This window comes from Ruditapes philippinarum, unplaced genomic scaffold (assembly GCF_026571515.1).
Source record: "Ruditapes philippinarum isolate M1 unplaced genomic scaffold, ASM2657151v2 ctg6013_1_1_1_1, whole genome shotgun sequence".
NCBI classification, from domain to species: Eukaryota; Metazoa; Mollusca; class Bivalvia; order Venerida; family Veneridae; genus Ruditapes; species Ruditapes philippinarum.
The window spans coordinates 1-19,030 of NW_026861254.1; the positions used below are offsets into that span (position 1 = coordinate 1).

General features: G+C 31.9%; 1 protein-coding gene across 1 annotated transcript; it reads right to left on the minus strand.

The window, feature by feature from the left end:
* Positions 1-3,902: 3,902 nt before the first annotated feature.
* Positions 3,903-17,802, minus strand: LOC132715056 (triple QxxK/R motif-containing protein-like). The gene is made up of 4 exons (XM_060698028.1): positions 17,732-17,802; positions 9,287-9,357; positions 8,478-8,563; positions 3,903-7,450 (listed from the first exon to the last, which is right to left on the minus strand). The coding sequence occupies exons 2-4, from the start codon at positions 9,348-9,350 to the stop codon at positions 7,346-7,348; spliced, it is 255 nt and encodes an 84-aa protein (XP_060554011.1). The 5' UTR covers positions 9,351-9,357; positions 17,732-17,802; the 3' UTR covers positions 3,903-7,345.
* Positions 17,803-19,030: the final 1,228 nt, after the last annotated feature.

A 19,030-nucleotide genomic window follows, 5' to 3' on the forward strand; every position in this document is an offset into this window, starting at 1 on the left:
GGTTAAACATAACTAAATATAATCCTTGATTAGTGTTTTATGTTTTATTTTATCATTTCATCTCGACGCTCCTTATAATGACAAACATCCGTATCCACACGGAAGCTCTGTATATACTGACCTCCGATGTAACGTCATGATTTGGACGTTTGGACGTGCATGCATATTGTTAAACTATTTCCTGCCATAAAATGAGCAGTAATGTTAACTTACCAATGTAGATTGCTGTTTAGTATTTTTTAAATATGTTCTGAATGATAGTTTTAAATGCATTAGCATTGCACTACATTCATATATCAAACTTCTTATTAGCTTGGTAGAGCTTTGTTGTTTTATGGAAGATATTTGCATGTCCTTGTGTTTTATCATTTTTATGGGAATGGGTGCTGTGGTAAAAATAATTTCAAATGGTAGTTATAGATTTTTTCTGATTTAAGTCATGCTTATTAATATCCTCAAACTGTTTAGATATTAACATATCCATTCAAACATAATCTAAAGCTTTATATTTAAGCTATCATTCTGTGGCATTTCAGTTTAACCATTTATATGAAAATAAATCTATGATTCATGGTATATCAGAGTATAAGGAAAGATTGAATATAGACTGAAAAATTTAGAACTCTATAAAAGAAAAGATAATTACATGTTTTTATAGGAAGGTGCTGTTTTTACTAAGATATATGAGACATTACTGTAATTCGTCAATAGATGGCGCCAGTTATCAATCCTTTATTTGTCAATATTTTTCCAGACAAAAGTACATTACATCGGTCCATTTCACAGAAATTGCCCTTTATTTAACTCTTATATCTTAAACGGTTAACGTTTAATCAAGAATCCGAAGTCAGATGTCTAAATGATATCGAAATAATGATAACAAAATAGCTAATGAAAATACACTTCTCAGTAAAAAAAAGTAAAACCCACATGCGAATAGGCTTATGCATGTATTTAAAATATGCCGGGCGAGATGCTGGTTGAAGTTCGCATATTGTGTGTACTTGATAAGTTAAAACAATAATAATCAAATACAATAAAAAATGAAACACATGTCCTTAAATGAAGGCCATATTGCGAGATTTGAAAGTGTCGGTAATGGATGCATCTCGGCGTCATACTTTGGTTATGTATTTCCAAAAATACTAAAGGGAATGGTTTGAAACTTCACAAATTTATTTGAGAGCATGATAGTGGGTCACTTTCCAAGGCTCATAATGACAATAATGTTAACATTATAATATACAGATTGAGATTGAAGGGACTCCACTGAGGTTTTTTGACATGATGGGACTGAAAATATTTTTTCCAGAAATATGTACCATTTGATTTAGGTTTAAAACACTAATCTATGTGCAAATTTTCAGATCATTCGCGCACTTTGTCTTTCCAGAATAATTATTCAAATTGTAAAAAAATTCATAAAATGAAAAGCGTTTAAACGCTTTTCACTCAAATCGGGCTAAGAAAAGCATAAACATACGATTTTTAATTTATTTCAAAGTATATTTCTTAACTATCTTTGCATTTATTTCTGTTTAAAGAGCCCCAGCTCATTAGTGTAAGAAATTGAAATGTTATTTTTTAGAATTTTTAACCTCAGTGGAGTCCTTTTAAGCTGAGTTTTAAACAGAAGCTCCTTTGCCAAATCGAAACAAAAATCTGCAATAATATATGCATCAAAATATTCTTATATGTTTCAAACATGTCGAGCAACAGCTGATAGATCCTCAGATCAGATCATCCTCCGCACTGATAGTGTCATAGAGGATATTTGTTTGTTTTGCATGTAAGATTGAAATATAATTTCACTGAGTGAACACCAGATGCAATATTTTCACGAGTGGCGTAGCCATGAGTGGAAATATAATAGCTGGTGTTCACAAATGAAATATATTTCAATCTTTTATGTAAAACAAATAAATTTTCTTTTTATTTCATGCTTTTTAAGTGATTTAAAGTATTTTTTACTGATTTTGCCGCGTAACGTCGCGCATTCTCCTTTGTGACGTCATCACATCATGACGTCACATCATCAATTTTGAAATATAGTTCTGTTAAATTTCTCTAATTTTGTTACATTTTTAACATGATGTATGGTGACATCGACTTTCTTTTCCTAAAGAAGCAAAATTTACGTAGATCTATGACGGCATTTTTTTCTGCCTGTTTTTCCATTTAGTTTGATTTTCTTTTCATCCGCATTCAGATATAGTCCGGCTACAGTGAAAATTATATTTTATAAATTTCACTAATATAATCATCTGATATATTACAATAAAACACTGGAAAGCATGAAATAAATCACATTCATCTTACTTAACTGCAAGTTTATAATGTGTATTCATAAAAGTGTTTAGTCACAAAACAAACAGGTCAGTCTGTCAATGCAGGCCACTACGTTTTGATACTTTACTAAATTAATTCTAACACGACCCACATTTTTCCCTATTGAACATAGAAGAACCGAAAGTGTGTGTTATTATGCTATAAAATCACTGTTTGACGTTCTATATTTAGACATGTGACGTAATCATTATACATGTGACGTAACCACTATAAAATCCGACGCGAAACAAATCAGGCGCAATTTTGCTTAATATCAAATACGGCAGCATTTATTTGTTGATGTCGTGTTAGAATCGAAATAATATATCCAAATCGGTGATTTTATCACTGGATAACATCACTGTTTGTCGTTCGGATGCGCTAGGGCTACGCCCTCGTGATATAATTCCTCGTATCCGAACTCCAAACTTGGGATATATTATTTCTTAATTAATCCTACCAAACCAAGTGTGTCAGTAATTGTCTTACTGTTGTTATATCATCATGTATCCATAGAACCAATGGACTGGTCAACTACTATTAACATCCATTTAGCCAGCTGAGTAATTTCAAAAGACAACATGTATTTCAAATTTAATATGTACCATACTCAGAAGACAAAACATGCACTTATGGAAGATATAGAGGATATTGAATGAGTGTAAGTTCAATACTGAATTTATTGCACGAGTTGAATAAAATTATATTATGCGAGCCTCTGGCGAGCATAATATTATTTTATTTAACGAGTGCAATAAATTCAGTAATGAACTTACACAAATTTAATATTCTATTTATCACATACATAAAATAAAGACCTTTTAAAGTAAAATAAGAGTCATTTTTTCATTGAGCGCCTATAGTATAACGCTAACATTTAGCGCGTCTTTACGCTATGTTTGTATAACTCTAATGACGTCACGTCAAAATATATGCACGGCCGTGCAATACCATATTTACGGAGTCGCAAAATCGGCACGGGTGTGTGATAAATAAATAAAAGAAGAACTAAACAAGTCCTTAAGTTTTCAATTTATTGCATATAACTTCATGATAGTACTTAAATGAAGTAATTTAAAGAAATACCTCCTTGGTCATGCATACAAATCTTGTACTTTTACATTTCATAAATGGGAGCATAAATATTGAGAATATTTAAATTACTAAAAAGACTTTCAGATAGTTCTAAATTTTACAGTCTAAGGGAGATTATTACAAAATATTATCATTATTTAGCTTAACAAGATGTAGTAACATCCCTTACATGTATGAGACATCACCATATACACATTCTTAAAAGCACATCTTACTTAATATTCAACATAAAGAATTCTTATAATTTCTAGTTGAAAATTCATATACATATAACATTATCTGTAACCATCTCAAAAACACTCCACTGTAAATTCATGCCAGCAACTGCAACAATTTAAAACAATCAGAATTGTGTTTTTTGCTGTTTGATGGTTGATCAAGAAAAATTCTCATTAAAAAGAAAAACATAATACATAAAAACAACATGAATTTATACAATAAGTAAAGAAGCAATTCTATATATATTTGCTGTCTGTGGATTGTAAACTTATTGTTTATATTATAATTCAAATGATTGAAGTTTACTTAGAATGAAAAACATTTGTAGGTATATTTTTTTGAAAACGAGTTGGGCATGGTGAAATCATGACCCAACCTACTAAAACAAGTAGTGGAATTTTTTAAACATTAAATTAAAAATATATCATCAAATATAGCTTTATACACTTTCAACTAACAAACTGTACCCTATATTTGAAATTCACGTACACCCATTCATAATTTTGACAAACAAAGTTTACACAATGATATAAACAGTAAAAGAAAAATAACAGACTAACAGAACAGAAATAACAGAAAATGGGACTTATTAACATAGAAATAAAAGACTGTTCACAAATAAATAAATGGGTGGGATCTTCAACATATAAAATTATTTGAATAATATTTGGAATTAAGTTAATAAATGTCCTGTCATTACAAAATTCAAAAAAAAAAAAATAAGCAAATATAAATAGACAAGTAAACCCTCATAAAAAATAGAAAATTAATAGGAATGATTGATTTTCTTACTTTCTTTACAACTTGAAACATAAAAGAGGTAAGTATATATTAAAAGTAAAACTCTAAAATATTATTATTATGCTTTCAATTTTTCGTTTAAAGCTAAAATTAACTCAGTAGTCTATTGATATCATAATTTAACACAAGTTCAAAAACAAATTTAAACAATACTACCAGTAACTACTTTATGATATAGAGGATATGCATCAGTGTAGGTTCATTACTGAATTTATTGAACGAGTTGAATAAAACTATATAATGCCAGCCTCTGGCAAGCATTATATTATTTTATTCAATTCGTTAAATAAATTCAGTAATGAACCTACACGAGAATTATATTCTATTTATCACATATCCAAACTATAAAGACTGTTTAAAGTAAAAAAAGAGTAATTTTTCATTGCCGCACCTATAGTTTAACGCTAACATTTAGCGTGTCTTTACACTATGTTTGTATAACGCAAATGATGTCACATCAAAATATATGCATGCACATGCAATACTGTTTTTACAGTCGCAAAAGCGGCACAGGTATGTGATAGTATATAAATAACACATGGGTTTGTGGGTAACAGTAAAAATATCATCCCGAGGAAAATACTGTTACCCCGAGGCTTGGCCGAGGGTAACAGTATTTTTACGAGGGATGATATTTTTACTGTTACTCACAAACCCATGTGTTATTTATTTTATTACCCCGAACAAAAATACTGTGATGATATGAAATTGTCAACTAAATCTAACTGTAACAAAAATAAACCAAAAGTAACAATAACTAAACTGTCCTTACCTTTTACGTCTTAAGTGTACTTTAGGTCTACTTGAGAAGTTTTCTTTTTCTTTTATTCTTTAAGAAAGTGATGATATCTGCAAATCATAAACATACAATAAGCTAGGTTTTTGTTTAGAAAACAAAACACTAACCCATTTACACGGTTATGATCTGTGAAATCTGATCCTTCTGTAAAAGTGTTTCCAGAATATTCTTAGCATGGTTTTTCACAAAATAACGATGATATCCTATGTCTGTCAACCATATCTGTAATGTTTCACTGATTAAAATTGTTAAATAATCCTTTGTTGCATGCTTAAATCGTCTGCATGTTCCAGTTTGACACATAATTATTTACATTGCAATTACTTCCGTTGAAAACGGATGCTCACTTTTTGACTATTCAACAAAAAGATATTTTATACGCGAAAAGCACACCAGGTTGCAAACAACTAAATTTTATGAGTTTCATAGTTACTTCAGAGAAGAAATTGATGTCCTATCGGGGTTTAGCGTTGAAAATAAGAAAGAATCGAGAAAAAAATGGCGGCCATTTTATTTCATTTTATTTATGAAATAGACCACGTGACCAGATTTTATACTGTTACCTATGTAACAGTACAAAATTCTTAGTCATGTGGTACACTTGCATTAACAGTAAAAATAACTCCCAGAGGCCTATGGGAAATTAGCATTACGAAAAAAGTGAGGGGTAATAATTGAAACTATCACACAATGCCTGTAAATATGTTTTTATCACAATATTTCACATTTGCATAATGTCTTAAAGATATCACATTTCAGTTGCTTCTCCTTTGGATTAATGCACTGTAGCTCTGTTAATTAGTTTCATGTCCCGATTGAATTATGATATTGTATATTAAGATAACTGATGTTATATCATATAATAACATATAATAACTGATGTCATATTATATAGTAATTGGTATTATACCATATAATAACTGATGTCATATTATATAGTAATTGGTATTATACCATATAACTGATGCCATATTATATAGTAATTGGTATTATACCATATAATAACTGATGTCATATTATATAGTAATTGGTATTATACCATATAATAACTGATGTCATATAATATAGTAATTGGTATTATACCATATAATAACTGATGTTATACCATATAATAACTGATGTCATATTGTATAGTAATTGGTATTATACCATATAATAACTGATGTCATATTATATAGTAATTGGTATTATACCATATAATAACTGATGTCATATTATATAGTAATTGGTATTATACCATATAATAACTGATGTCATATTATATAGTAATTGGTATTATACCATATAATAACTGATGTCATATTATATAGTAATTGGTATTATACCATATAATAACTGATGTCATATTATATAGTAATTGGTATTATACCATATAATAACTGATGCCATATTATATAGTAATTGGTATTATAACATATAATAACTGATGTCATATTATATAGTAATTGGTATTATACCATATAATAACTGATGTCATATTTAATATATAGTAATTGGTATTATACCATATAATAACTGATGTCATATTATATAGTAATTGGTATTATACCATATAATAACTGATGTCATATTATATAGTAATTGGTATTATACCATATAATAACTGATGTCATATTATATAGTAATTGGTATTATACCATATAATAACTGATGTTATACCATATAATAACTGATATTATACCATATAATAACTGATGTCATATTATATAGTAATTGGTATTAAACCATATAATAACTGATGTTATACCATATAATAACTGATATTATACCATATAATAACTGATGTTATACCATATAATACCTGATGTTATATCACAGATAACTATGATATCACATACCAACTTCTTTAATCCTTAAAGTATCATAACCGAACAGTTTTTACCTATGCTGAAGTATCATAAACATGCTGTTCTAACTTTGTTTTCAGTATATCACAACCAAACTGTATTCCACTTTTCCTGAATATTCTTAAAAACTATACCACACTTTCTGTAGAGTATACACCATAAATCCTTCATTTACTTGCCAAAAACCATTCATCATTGTTTATAATATAATATACCACACTGGTACTGTAGTTTAATGATAAGCCAATCTTGTTTTTCAAACATCATCAAAGATAGGTTCTTTGTTGTTTAGATACCAGTATAGGGTTAAATATAATGCTACCACAGCACAGAGTCCAGTTAACACTATCAGAATGGTGTCCTGAAAAATTAACAGCATATAATTATGTGATTATTTTCTGACAGAACAAAAACACAAAGATCCAATTACAAATGTTTGGACAATAGCACTAATATACAGACTGAATCTTGCCAATGCTTAGAGCATGTTTAAACCTTTAAATCTAAGACTGATTTTATCCAGAAAATGCCTGTGTATCATTGATATGACCTCATAAAATTTTTGAGTTTAGGCAATCTGTATTTTATAAATTGAAAACTATTAGGTGAAGGTCAAGTTCATGTGGCATGTTCTTCTGATGTTTTGTTGGTTTTTGTTTTTCAAGACAAATTTAAATTGTAATTACTTAGAGATTTACTGATATCTCACTATCAGCTAATAGCAATTTATATTCTTTCTACAGACTTAACACTTTCTCTTGGTTGAAATTCTAAATCAAAATATTACAACAAGAGCACAGCATGCATTGTAAACGAGTACTTGTCTGTTAATGGCAATGACCAATTTTTAAATTTTGACAAAACAGGCATAACTCAAAAATAATATAGCTTTGAGAATTATGCACTTTGTCTAACAACTGCATCTTGTTGTCACAATGTGATAAGTAAATATTACATGTTTTATGATGATCACTTTTAAAATGATTGAATAATGTAGTACATTAAAGCTTTTGCACAACTACAAAGACTACGACAACACAGCCATCATAATAGCTTGACTTTACCCAGGAAGCAAATGAGCTTTGTTTGTTTGATTGGGTTTTACATCACACCGACACAGTAAAGGTCATATGGCGATGTTCCAACAAATGAGCTATAACTAGTGTTAGTTTACTATAATACTGACATGACAATATAGACCTTTAGTTGTTTAATTCTGCCTTGCTGGTATTAAACAAAGCTTCAACTATCACACTGATTTACATAGATGGAAAGTTATATCTTCACCTAATATCACTGCTAATCAAAATTTGTAACTAGCTTTCTGCAGATAGAAAGTGGCAAAGGCTGAATGGAAGAAGACATTACATCAAACTATTTGTACAAACCTTGACTGGTGTAGAGGATTTTTTGAGATCATGTGCAGCTTTTGATGCTTTTAAGCTTTTCTTTGCTTTCTTGTAGTCTTGTTTACCTGTGAAAACGTTAACAGGTTTATAATTTTACATTTTTTGATAAACAATAATGTTTTCATTTGTGTGAATTGTAACGCTCTTAGGAAATACATAATTTAACTGTCAAAATTTAAGTAAATAAGAGCTGTTGGTTAGACTGTGCACTCGACTATTTTCAGTGCTTGATAATAAAACAATAGCCTAGATAATGTACAATTTTGAAAGTTGAAAAAGGGACATTATTCTGTCAAAATCAACGTCAGAGTTACTGGCATTGGAAAGTGACCTCCTATTATGCTCTTCAATAAGTGTGTTAAGTTTCAACCCATTCCCTTCAGTACTTTAAAGATACTAACTTGCACACAAAAATTTTAAACCAAAGTTTGATGCCAGAGCGTGGGTGAGTACAATAGCTCTCATTAAACTGTCGAACTAAGAATGAAGACTTACTTTTGGTATGATTAAATGAGTCTGATGTTCTTTTTAATAACTACCAGTGATAATTATGAACTAATTTCAATTTTATAGTTGGGTTTTACATATCAAAGACTTGCATGTTTTTTCAGCACCACAGATGTCTACTGTATAATTTAATGTAAGAAAGGGTGACTGTGTAACACATGATCCACAACACATAAGCAAGTAAGGTTGATAATATTATATAGTGTGGTAAGCAGCATTATTCACACAAGCATAGCAAAACAAATAGTAAATTCTTAATGTATTGATATTTAAAGTCATACCTATTTGTTTCCTGTACTGATCAACCTGTGTACCATGGATTCCTGATGCATCTTTCTTCCCCATTTTAGAGCTATATAGAAAAACAAAATTGATTATAATTCTTGTTTTTTTAATTTAGGAAAATAGATATCAATTTTGAGTGCTTTCTTGTAGAATAATATATCACTGGACACAAAATACAATTAGTTGAACTAGGTACTGGAATGGTACATTGCAAAAATAGCTCCTTAAAGCTATAAAAATTAATAATTGATAGATAACAAGATATAAAATATAGTCTAAGAGGTCCGACCATCCTGTATAGCAATTTTGACGTCCAAATTTTCAATGTCAACATTCTTGAAATAGACATTAAAGCAGCACACCTCTAGATTCATGTTAATTTTCATGAAAATTTTGAAAATGCATTTAAAAGTAAAATATTGTGGGTTGAACAAATAAAGTAATTTATATATTGCACTCAGATGAAAATTACCAAAAAAAGGTCAAGATATGCAAAAAAAAAAAGCCCTTACTACGTTAGTAATGCAGTAGACATATGCTGATAAAATACTGAAAAATCAGTCTCAAACAGCACATAACATTTTTAATATAACTTGGATCTTGAATGTTTTTACATTTCTTAAAATTTTAGTATATTTTTCTCAATATTTATTTTCTTAAAATATTTTGGCTAATCTGGAGGCGTGCAGCTTTAAGATATTACCGTTTACATCAATTGAAACGGCTGTGCAACACAATATTTACGGAGTCAAAAAATCGGCACGGGTGTGTGATAATTTCAATTACAGTTGACTCTCAATAAGTCAAAATCGCTTTACTCAAAATCCCGCGTAAGTCGAAGTATTTCTAAAGTCCCGTCAAATTTCCTTCTTTATCTTTGTATTTTAACTCCGCTTAGGTCAAATTTTGACTTACCGAGACTCCTGTTTAGTCGAAAAGAAAATTTGGTCCCGTCAATTAAAGTCCAACATATTTTCATCTCAATTAGTCGAATTATGAAAACAACCGACTGATCAAAGGTCGGCAACATCAAGGTGAGATGTTCTCCTTGTGATTCACACGTTCCATAGAAATTTTAATTGCCGGTCATCATGTATTATTAACACGTTGTAAAAGTGGCTTTAATCGGTTTCAAGACTGAATTGGTTTTCACAGTTAGATCAAAGGGGTACGGCTCATTGAATGTTCACAAAATATGTATTTGATGGTAGAAAACATTTATCCTAAGTCAGTCTATATATTAGTATATAGTGTAATGTCCGGAATGGACTTAGAATTCATTTCTGACTTAGGATAAATGTTTTCTACCATCAAATACATATTTTGTGAACATTCAATGAGCCGTACCCCTTTGAGTTAGATAACAAAATTAAGACTCGTGCCAGTCTGACAGGACTGGTGTTAGTAAAAAAACAGCCTAGGTATTGATGTGTGTTATCAACGTAAATGGCATTTGTATAATTAATGTTCCGTCATATTGCATACATTAATTTGATCAATTCACTTCAAATATAAGATAAATTGTTGTTAATATAAAAGTGTTATTGTGCTTTTATTGTAATGATTTGTCATGAGTGTTTATTATAAACATGTGCTTTACTGACGAATACTGACAAACTTGCATTTATGTCATTGCTACGAATGTTTGTGTTTATGTTTCACTATTAATATACATGCATTAAATTACATATTTTTGTTCATAATTTGTAGTTGAAAGTGATTTACCGTCATTTCAACGGTTAAATATTGTAGCATTGCCGCTATCAACAACAATAAACCTACTTCTTTGTACATTCAATCAGGCACATGTATATACATGTACGAATGTCAACGTAATGGCGGCAGATCCATCTTACTCGAATTCCGTTTCTCTCGAAGTAAAATGCCCAGTCCCTTGGATTTCGAGTTACCGAGAGTCAACTGTACTTTAATATAGAAAAATATGCATTTAATATTTGTAGGTTAAAAAGTGACTGATAGATTGATAACCACTGAATAAAGAAAAAAACTAAATCAGGCATTTTCGGGGCCGTCCTGGGTTTGGTGGTTGTCCGGTTTTGGTGTTCCCTAACGAGTACATCAATTTATGTTCATTTAATCAGCAAGCTATCCCATTAAATCAGCTTAATTATCATTCTCCCTGAGTGAAAAGATTCAAAATCATAATTTTAACACTTTAGATATCTTAATGTTTGTTAAGTCATAAATTCCATTAAATCTGTGGTGTGACTGCCAAGCACTCCGCAGACAGGTGTAATTTCATTAATGCTGACTGAACAAACACTAACCTATACTTAGCAGTTAAAATCACTTACAGAGTAAACAATGGAATATCCAAAACTTCAGCATTTGCTGCTGAAATATTGTATATCATCATCCATGTTAATGATAAACAAGAGGGCCATGATGGCCCTAGATCGCTCACCTGACTTATCAAACTCATCCAAACAATTACCTAGACAAGCATTCTAATCAAGTCTCATGACAGGTGAGTCAAAAATGTGACCACTACAGTGTTAACAAGGATTATCCATATTTGAGCAGTGCGACCTAGTTTTTTACCCAGGTGACCCATGTTCGATCTTGACCTAGAAACCATCAAAACAAACTTTCAGACCAATTTCCAGGATACTTGGATCAAAACAGTAGCAACTAGAGTGTTAACAAGATTTTTCTATTTTTAGCTCCGGTGACCTAGTTTCACACGCGATTTCGAAGTCATCCAAGCAATTACCTAGACAAGCATCCTGACCAAGTTTGATGATAATTGAGTCGAAAATGTGACCACTAGAATGTTAACAAGGTTTTTCCATATTTGGGCGGTGTGACTTAGTTTTTCATCCAAGATGACCCATGTTCGATCTTGACTTAGAAATCATCAAAACAAACTTTCAGACCAATTAACAGAATATTTGGATCACAACAGTAGCCACTTGAGTGTAAACAAGATTTTTCTATTTTTAGCTCCTGTGACCTAGTTTTTCATCCGAGATAACCTATGTTCGATTTATTCCCAGCAATGACCTAGACAAGTTTCCTGACCAAGTTTGATGACAATTGAGTCAAAATTGTGACCACTATCTAGAGTGTTAACAAGGTTTTTCTATTTTTAGCTCCTGTGACCTAGTTTTTCATCCGAGATGACCAATGTTCGAACTCATCCGAGCTATCACCTAGACAAGCATCTTGATCAAGTTTGATGATGATTGATGCAAAAATGTGACCACTAGAGTGTTAACAAGGTTTTTCTATTTTTAGCTCCAGTGACCTACTTTTTCATCCGAGATGACCCATGTTCAAACTCATTAGAGCTATCACCTAGACAAACATCCTGACCAAGTTTGATGATGATTGAGGCAAAATTGTGACCTCTAGAGTGTTAACATGGTTTTTCTATTTTTAGCTCCGGTGACCTAGTTTTTCATCCGAGATGACCCATGTTCGAACTCATCCAAGCTTTCACCTAGACAAGCATCTTGACCAAGTTTGATGATGACTGATGCAAAAATGTGACCGCTAGAGTGTTCACAAGGTTTTTCTATTTTTAGCTCCGGTGACCTACTTTTTCATCCGAGATGACCCATGTTCGAACTCATCTGAGCTATCGACTAGACAAGCATCTTGACCAAGTTTGATGATGATTGATGCAAAAATGTGACCGCTAGAGTGTTAACAAGGTTTTTCTATTTTTAGCTCTGGTGACCTACTTTTTCATCCGAGATGACCCATGTTCGAACTCATCCGAGCTATCAACTAGATAAGCATCCTGACCAAGTTTGATGATGACTGTACAAAAATGTAACCGCTAGAGTGTTAACAAGGTTTTACTATTTTTAGCTCCAGTGACCTACTTTTTCATCCGAGATGACCCATGTTCGAACTCATTCTAGCTATCAACTAGATAAGCATCCTGACCAAGTTTGATGATGATTGATAAAAATGTGACAGCTAGAGTGTTAACAAGGTTTTTCTATTTTTAGCTCCTGTGACCTACTTTTTCATCCGAGATGACCAAATTTCGAACTCATCTGAGCTATCACTTAGACAAACATCCTGACAAAGTTTGATGATGATTGAGGCAAAAATGTGACCTCTAGAGTGTTAACAAGGTTTTTCTATTTTTAGCTCTTGTGACCTAGTTTCTCATCCGAGATGACCCATGTTCGAACTCATCCGAACTATCAACTAGATAAACATCCTGACCAAGTTTGATGATGATTGAGGCAAAAATGCGACCGCTAGAGTGTTAACAACTAAATGTGAACGGACGACGGACAATCATCGATCCTAAAAGCTCACCCTGAGCATGCTCAGGTGAGCTAAAAATTAAAACACCCAAGTTTTTATCTGAATTAAATCAGTGTCATTGCATATTTGTCCGGACACATGGTACTTTAGTATGGACAATTAAGGTTATTTTGATACCCTCCTATAAGTGTCAACATAATCAGAACCAAACAATCTAATTTGTTAGTTAGGATAAGAACCTTTCTGTACTACGTCAAATTTTCAGATCTCTAGCTTTAAAATTATGAAATTTGTATGGAAAATTGTTCAAAAAGTGTCTGGTTGATGGTCCCCAACCAGTAAATGAATCAAAGAATTTAAACATGAGGGCAATGATGGCCCTGAAATCGCTCACCTGTATATAGGCCCCTCGGCCAATGCCAATTTTAAACCAGGGACTTTTATTTGAACAAACTTGGTAGACAGCCATAAGAAGATGTTTCATGATAAATATCTGAGCTCTAACTCTTTTGGGTTTTTATAAGAAGTTTTTTTAAGTTTTTACTATATACATATAGGAAAAAACAATAAACCCCCGCCCCTCTGAGGGGCCAATTTTGACCCCTGGGCTTTTATTTAAACAAACTTTGTAGACACTAACTAGAAAATATTTCATGCTAAGTATCTTAACTCTAGCTCTTTTGGTTTTTTAAAAGAAGATTTTTTAAATTTTTACTCAATACAAAATAATGAAAATCAATAACCGCCTGGGGCAAGGCCAATTTTTACCCCAGGGCTTTTATTTGAACAAAATGGTAGACATTCACTAGAAGATGTTTCATGCTTAATATCTAAGCTTTAGCTATTTGGGGTTTTTAAAAGAAAATTTTTTAAGTTTTTACTATATACAAATAAGGAGAATCAATGACCCCTCAGGCGGGGCCAATTTTGACCCAAGGGCATTGATTTGAACAAACTTGGTAGACACTGACTAGGTGATGTTTCATGCCAAATATTTAAGCTCTAGCTCTTGCGGTTTTCTAAAAGAAAATACGTTTTCACTCAATACAAATAAGGAAAATCAATGACCTCCTGGGGACGGGCCAATTTTAACCCCAGAGCATTTCTTTGAACAAACTCAGTAGACAACCACTAGAAGATGTTTCATGCTTAATATTTAAGCTCTAGCTATTTGGGGTTTATAAAAGAAGATATTTTAAGTTTTTACTATATACATGTACAAATAAGGAAAATCAATGACCCCCAGGGGCGGGGCCAATTTTGAACCATGGGCATTTATTTGAACAAACTTGGTAGACACTGACTAGTTGATGTTTCATGCTAAATATATAAGCTCTAGCTATTTGGGGTTTTTAAAAAAAGTTATTTTAAGTTTTTACAAAATACAAATAAGGAAAATCAATGACCCCCCCCCCCCCCGGGCGGGCCAATTTTGACCCCAGGGCATTTATTTAAACAAACTTGGTAGACACCTACTAGAAGATGTTTCATGCTTAATATTTAAGCTCTAGCTATTTGGGGTTTTTAAAAGAAGATTTTTTAACATTTTACTATATACAAATAAGGAAAATCAATGACCCCCGGGGTGGGCCAATTTTGACCCCAGGGCATTTATTTGAACAAACTTGGAAGACACCCACTAGAAGATGTTTCATGCTTAATATTTAATCTCTAGCTATTTGGGGTTTTTTAAAAGAAGATTTTTTAAGTTTTTAATATATACAAATAAGGAAAATCAATGGCCCCTGGGGCGGGCCAATTTTGACCCCAGGACATTTATTTGAATAAACTTGGTAGACACCCACTAGAAGATGTTTCATGCTTAATATTTAAGATCTAGCTATTTGGGGTTTTTAAAAGAAGATTTTTTTTAAGTTTTTACCATATACAAATAAGGAAAATCAATGACCCCCGGGGCGGGCCAATTTTTACCTCAGGACATTTATTTGAACAAACTTGGTAGACACCCACTAGAAGATATTTCATGCTTAATATTTAAGCTCTAGCTATTTGGGGTTTTTAAAAGAAGATTTTTAAACTTTTTACTATATACAAATAAGGAAAATCAATGACCCCCGGGATGGGCCAATTTTGACCCCAGGGCATTTATTTGAACAAACTTGGAAGACACCCACTAGAAGATGTTTCATGCTTAATATTTAATCTCTAGCTATTTGGGGTTTTTAAAAGAAGATTTTTTAAGTTTTTAATATATACAAATAAGGAAAATCAATGACCCCTGGGGCAGGCCAATTTTGACCCCAGGACATTTATTTGAATAAACTTGGTAGACACCCACTAGAAGATGTTTCATGCTTAATATTTAAGCTCTAGCTATTTGGGGTTTTTAAAAGAAGATTTTTTTTAAGTTTTTACCATATACAAATAAGGAAAATCAATGACCCCCGGGGCGGGCCAATTTTTACCCCAGGACATTTATTTGAACAAACTTGGTAGACACCCACTAGAAGATATTTCATGCTTAATATTTAAGCTCTAGCTATTTGGGGTTTTTAAAAGAAGATTTTTTAAGCTTTTACTATATACAAATAAGGAAAATCAATGACCCCCCGGGGCAGGCCAATTTTGAACCCAGGGCATTTATTTGAACAAACTTGGTAGACACTGACTAGTTGATGTTTCATGCCAAATATTTTAGCTCTTGTGGTTTTCGAAAAGAAGATATTTTAAGTTTTTTCTTTCGGTTGCCATGGCAACCAGAGTTCTGCTTGGAATTAAATTCTTTGAACAATTTTTAAAGTTTACTACCAAAGGAACATTCCTGTGAAGTTTGGATGAAATTGGATGAGTGGTTTATGAGGAGATGTCGTTTAAAGTAAAAGTTTATGGACGGACGGACAGACGACGGCCGAACGCCGGAAGAAAAGCGATCACAAAAGCACACCATGTCACTTTGTGATAGGTTAGCTAAAAACGGAAACATTTCACTCAACAAATATAATTTCAACAACTAAAATTAATATAATTGCATTCAGCAGGGTCTTTCACTCTCTCACCCCTTGGCATGTGAATGTCATGGAGGCACATGGCATTGGCAGAAGATTTGGAGCTTGCCTGAACTTTGCTTCACCAAGTACACATTGACTGGTTCAGATTCAATTTTGTACATGTAAGGAAGGTCTAGAAGACCAAACTACCACCGCAAAGCATTTAGGAGTTAAGCTTCTATTACACTCTACAAACCAGCTGCCAATATAATTATGTCCATCCTAAATCTGTGACGAGTAACCCTACAAAGTTGAAGATAGGTAGAGACAGGAATTTTTTCCAGGATTTTGGGAAGACATGACCCATACCCATGGCATTGGGAATTTCAGCTATGTTTTGTTAAATATTGGGGAAAAGTGCATAACTGAAATTTTGCAGTGATTAAATAAATGCAAACAATCACTGACTAGGATGGCTTCTTCAAACATTTAAGCACTATTACAGTGAAGAAGCCCTTATTTTCAAAGATTTTAGAATTCTTTATTCAATATTTTCATTTTGTAACTCACAATTGGGAATATTTTCCTGTGGATTGGGAAAATAATATACTATTTTCAATTTGGAATATGACCCAATAAAGGCTATAAAATAAGCCAAAAATAATCCCTGAGGGATGACGTGGAAAGGTGCAAGGCACGGGAGCCCTAAAATGAAGTAATGGCTTGAAACGCATGCCTTTTGCTTTGCAGCAACATCACCTTTTCATACTGCCTAAGGTTACTGTACAGATAGGTTCTCATTAGCCGCCAAGCAGTGACCAACTTTGAGCTCGCTATGAAGAAAAAAAATTACTATGACTAAAAAAATATTTTTATTTTTTACTGTCCTAAAAAAAAATCTTTTCATACAGATCTAACTGATTTTTGTGCACTGCGACTGTCAAAGTGACTGGTGACATGTCCCGTGCTCGACAGCAAAAAATGCTTTTTCTGCCTTAACGGGCGGGTCGGCTCTCGTATCTCATAAAGCAAAAACTTCTGTTCATCAATGTTCATTAGTGAACTGAACTTTGAACAATCTGAATTGACTGAAACATCATGATTTTTTTAATTAACCAACTGTCAAATAACGATCTGCTTTAAATTATGATATTTTTCCTAACTAATCCAAAAGATCAAATAACATGACAGTTTATACAAAGCAAATAATAAGTAAAATGAAATAAAAATGTAAACTTTGTTTACCTTTTCAGACAGAGTTGCTTGCCCTTGCCACGGATGACGGTGTATTTGTACTTTTCCTTTTTGGTGAAAATTAAACAAGTGTCGGGTATATTCCGGTTATCGGTATCAGGAATAATAAAAGCCGCTAATCATAATCAAAAATTTATATGATAATTGAGCCTCTCCCAAATAATAAATAGCTAAACAAAAATCAACTGCTTTGTTGACATTTTTTATTACAACCGTATCAGACAATACTTCTAACCGACAGTAACTTCTGGTTTGTATGAGCATGGAGCTTTATATTTCTTTACTGTAATACAAGTCTGTGGTATACAAAAGGACAGCATGTTGGTATTTGCAAAACTGTTTACTCTGTCTTTGATTAGTAACTAACCTTATTGTGAATTTGAAAATACTTAATACAAAAAAAAATGTAATCATATCAATAGTTTATTTATATGTAAAATGCCTCCAACAGGACTGTCTCTCAAAGCTTTTGAACAATTTTCTTCTGTTTTCATGCAGAACCTTTTTCTATTTCTTATCTTCTTTATCAAGAATGTTTTCAATGAACACCTTCTGTTAATTGTCATGTAACATTGTGTCAACTGAAATTTTGCTTGTTGAACAGAGTCTAGTCCGTAGTAAAACAAATTTTGCTTACTTTTGTAGGTTCTAGACCTTGGATACAAATAATATCATTAACCCAGGTTAGACCAACTTGTAATAATAACAAGTTACAGGCAAATACTTTCTGAAGTATAAATTTTACGTAAATCCGATCTTTCAAAATGTATGATATAAATATCAAAGTTTTATAAAAAAAAAAATGCAAATAAAGCAACATTAAAGAACAAAACTCGCATTATAGATTTAATCTTTTATTAGTTCACTATAGTAAATAAGTTTATACAATTTATCATATAAAGCACTATATAAATAAAATGACAGAAAATGAAAGGAAAACATCAAGACTAAAAATTCTTCAAAGCAGCATGCCTCCAGGTTCATCCTTATTCCACACACACAAAAAATTAGTTATTTTTTAACAGTAGAATATTGTGAAGTAAACCAAGAAAGGGATTTAAACATTGCAAACAGCACTTAAAATCCATGTAAAATAGGTCAAAATATGCAAAAACTGCATTAGTCATGCAGTAGAAATATGGTGATAAATACTACAAAATCCGTGTTTAATCACACTTAACATGTAAATTATTACTTGAATTTTGAAGTCTTTACTTATCTATAAATCTTAGTACATTGTTCTCAAGTTTGATTTTCTTGAAATATTTAGACTCATCTGGAGGCATGCAG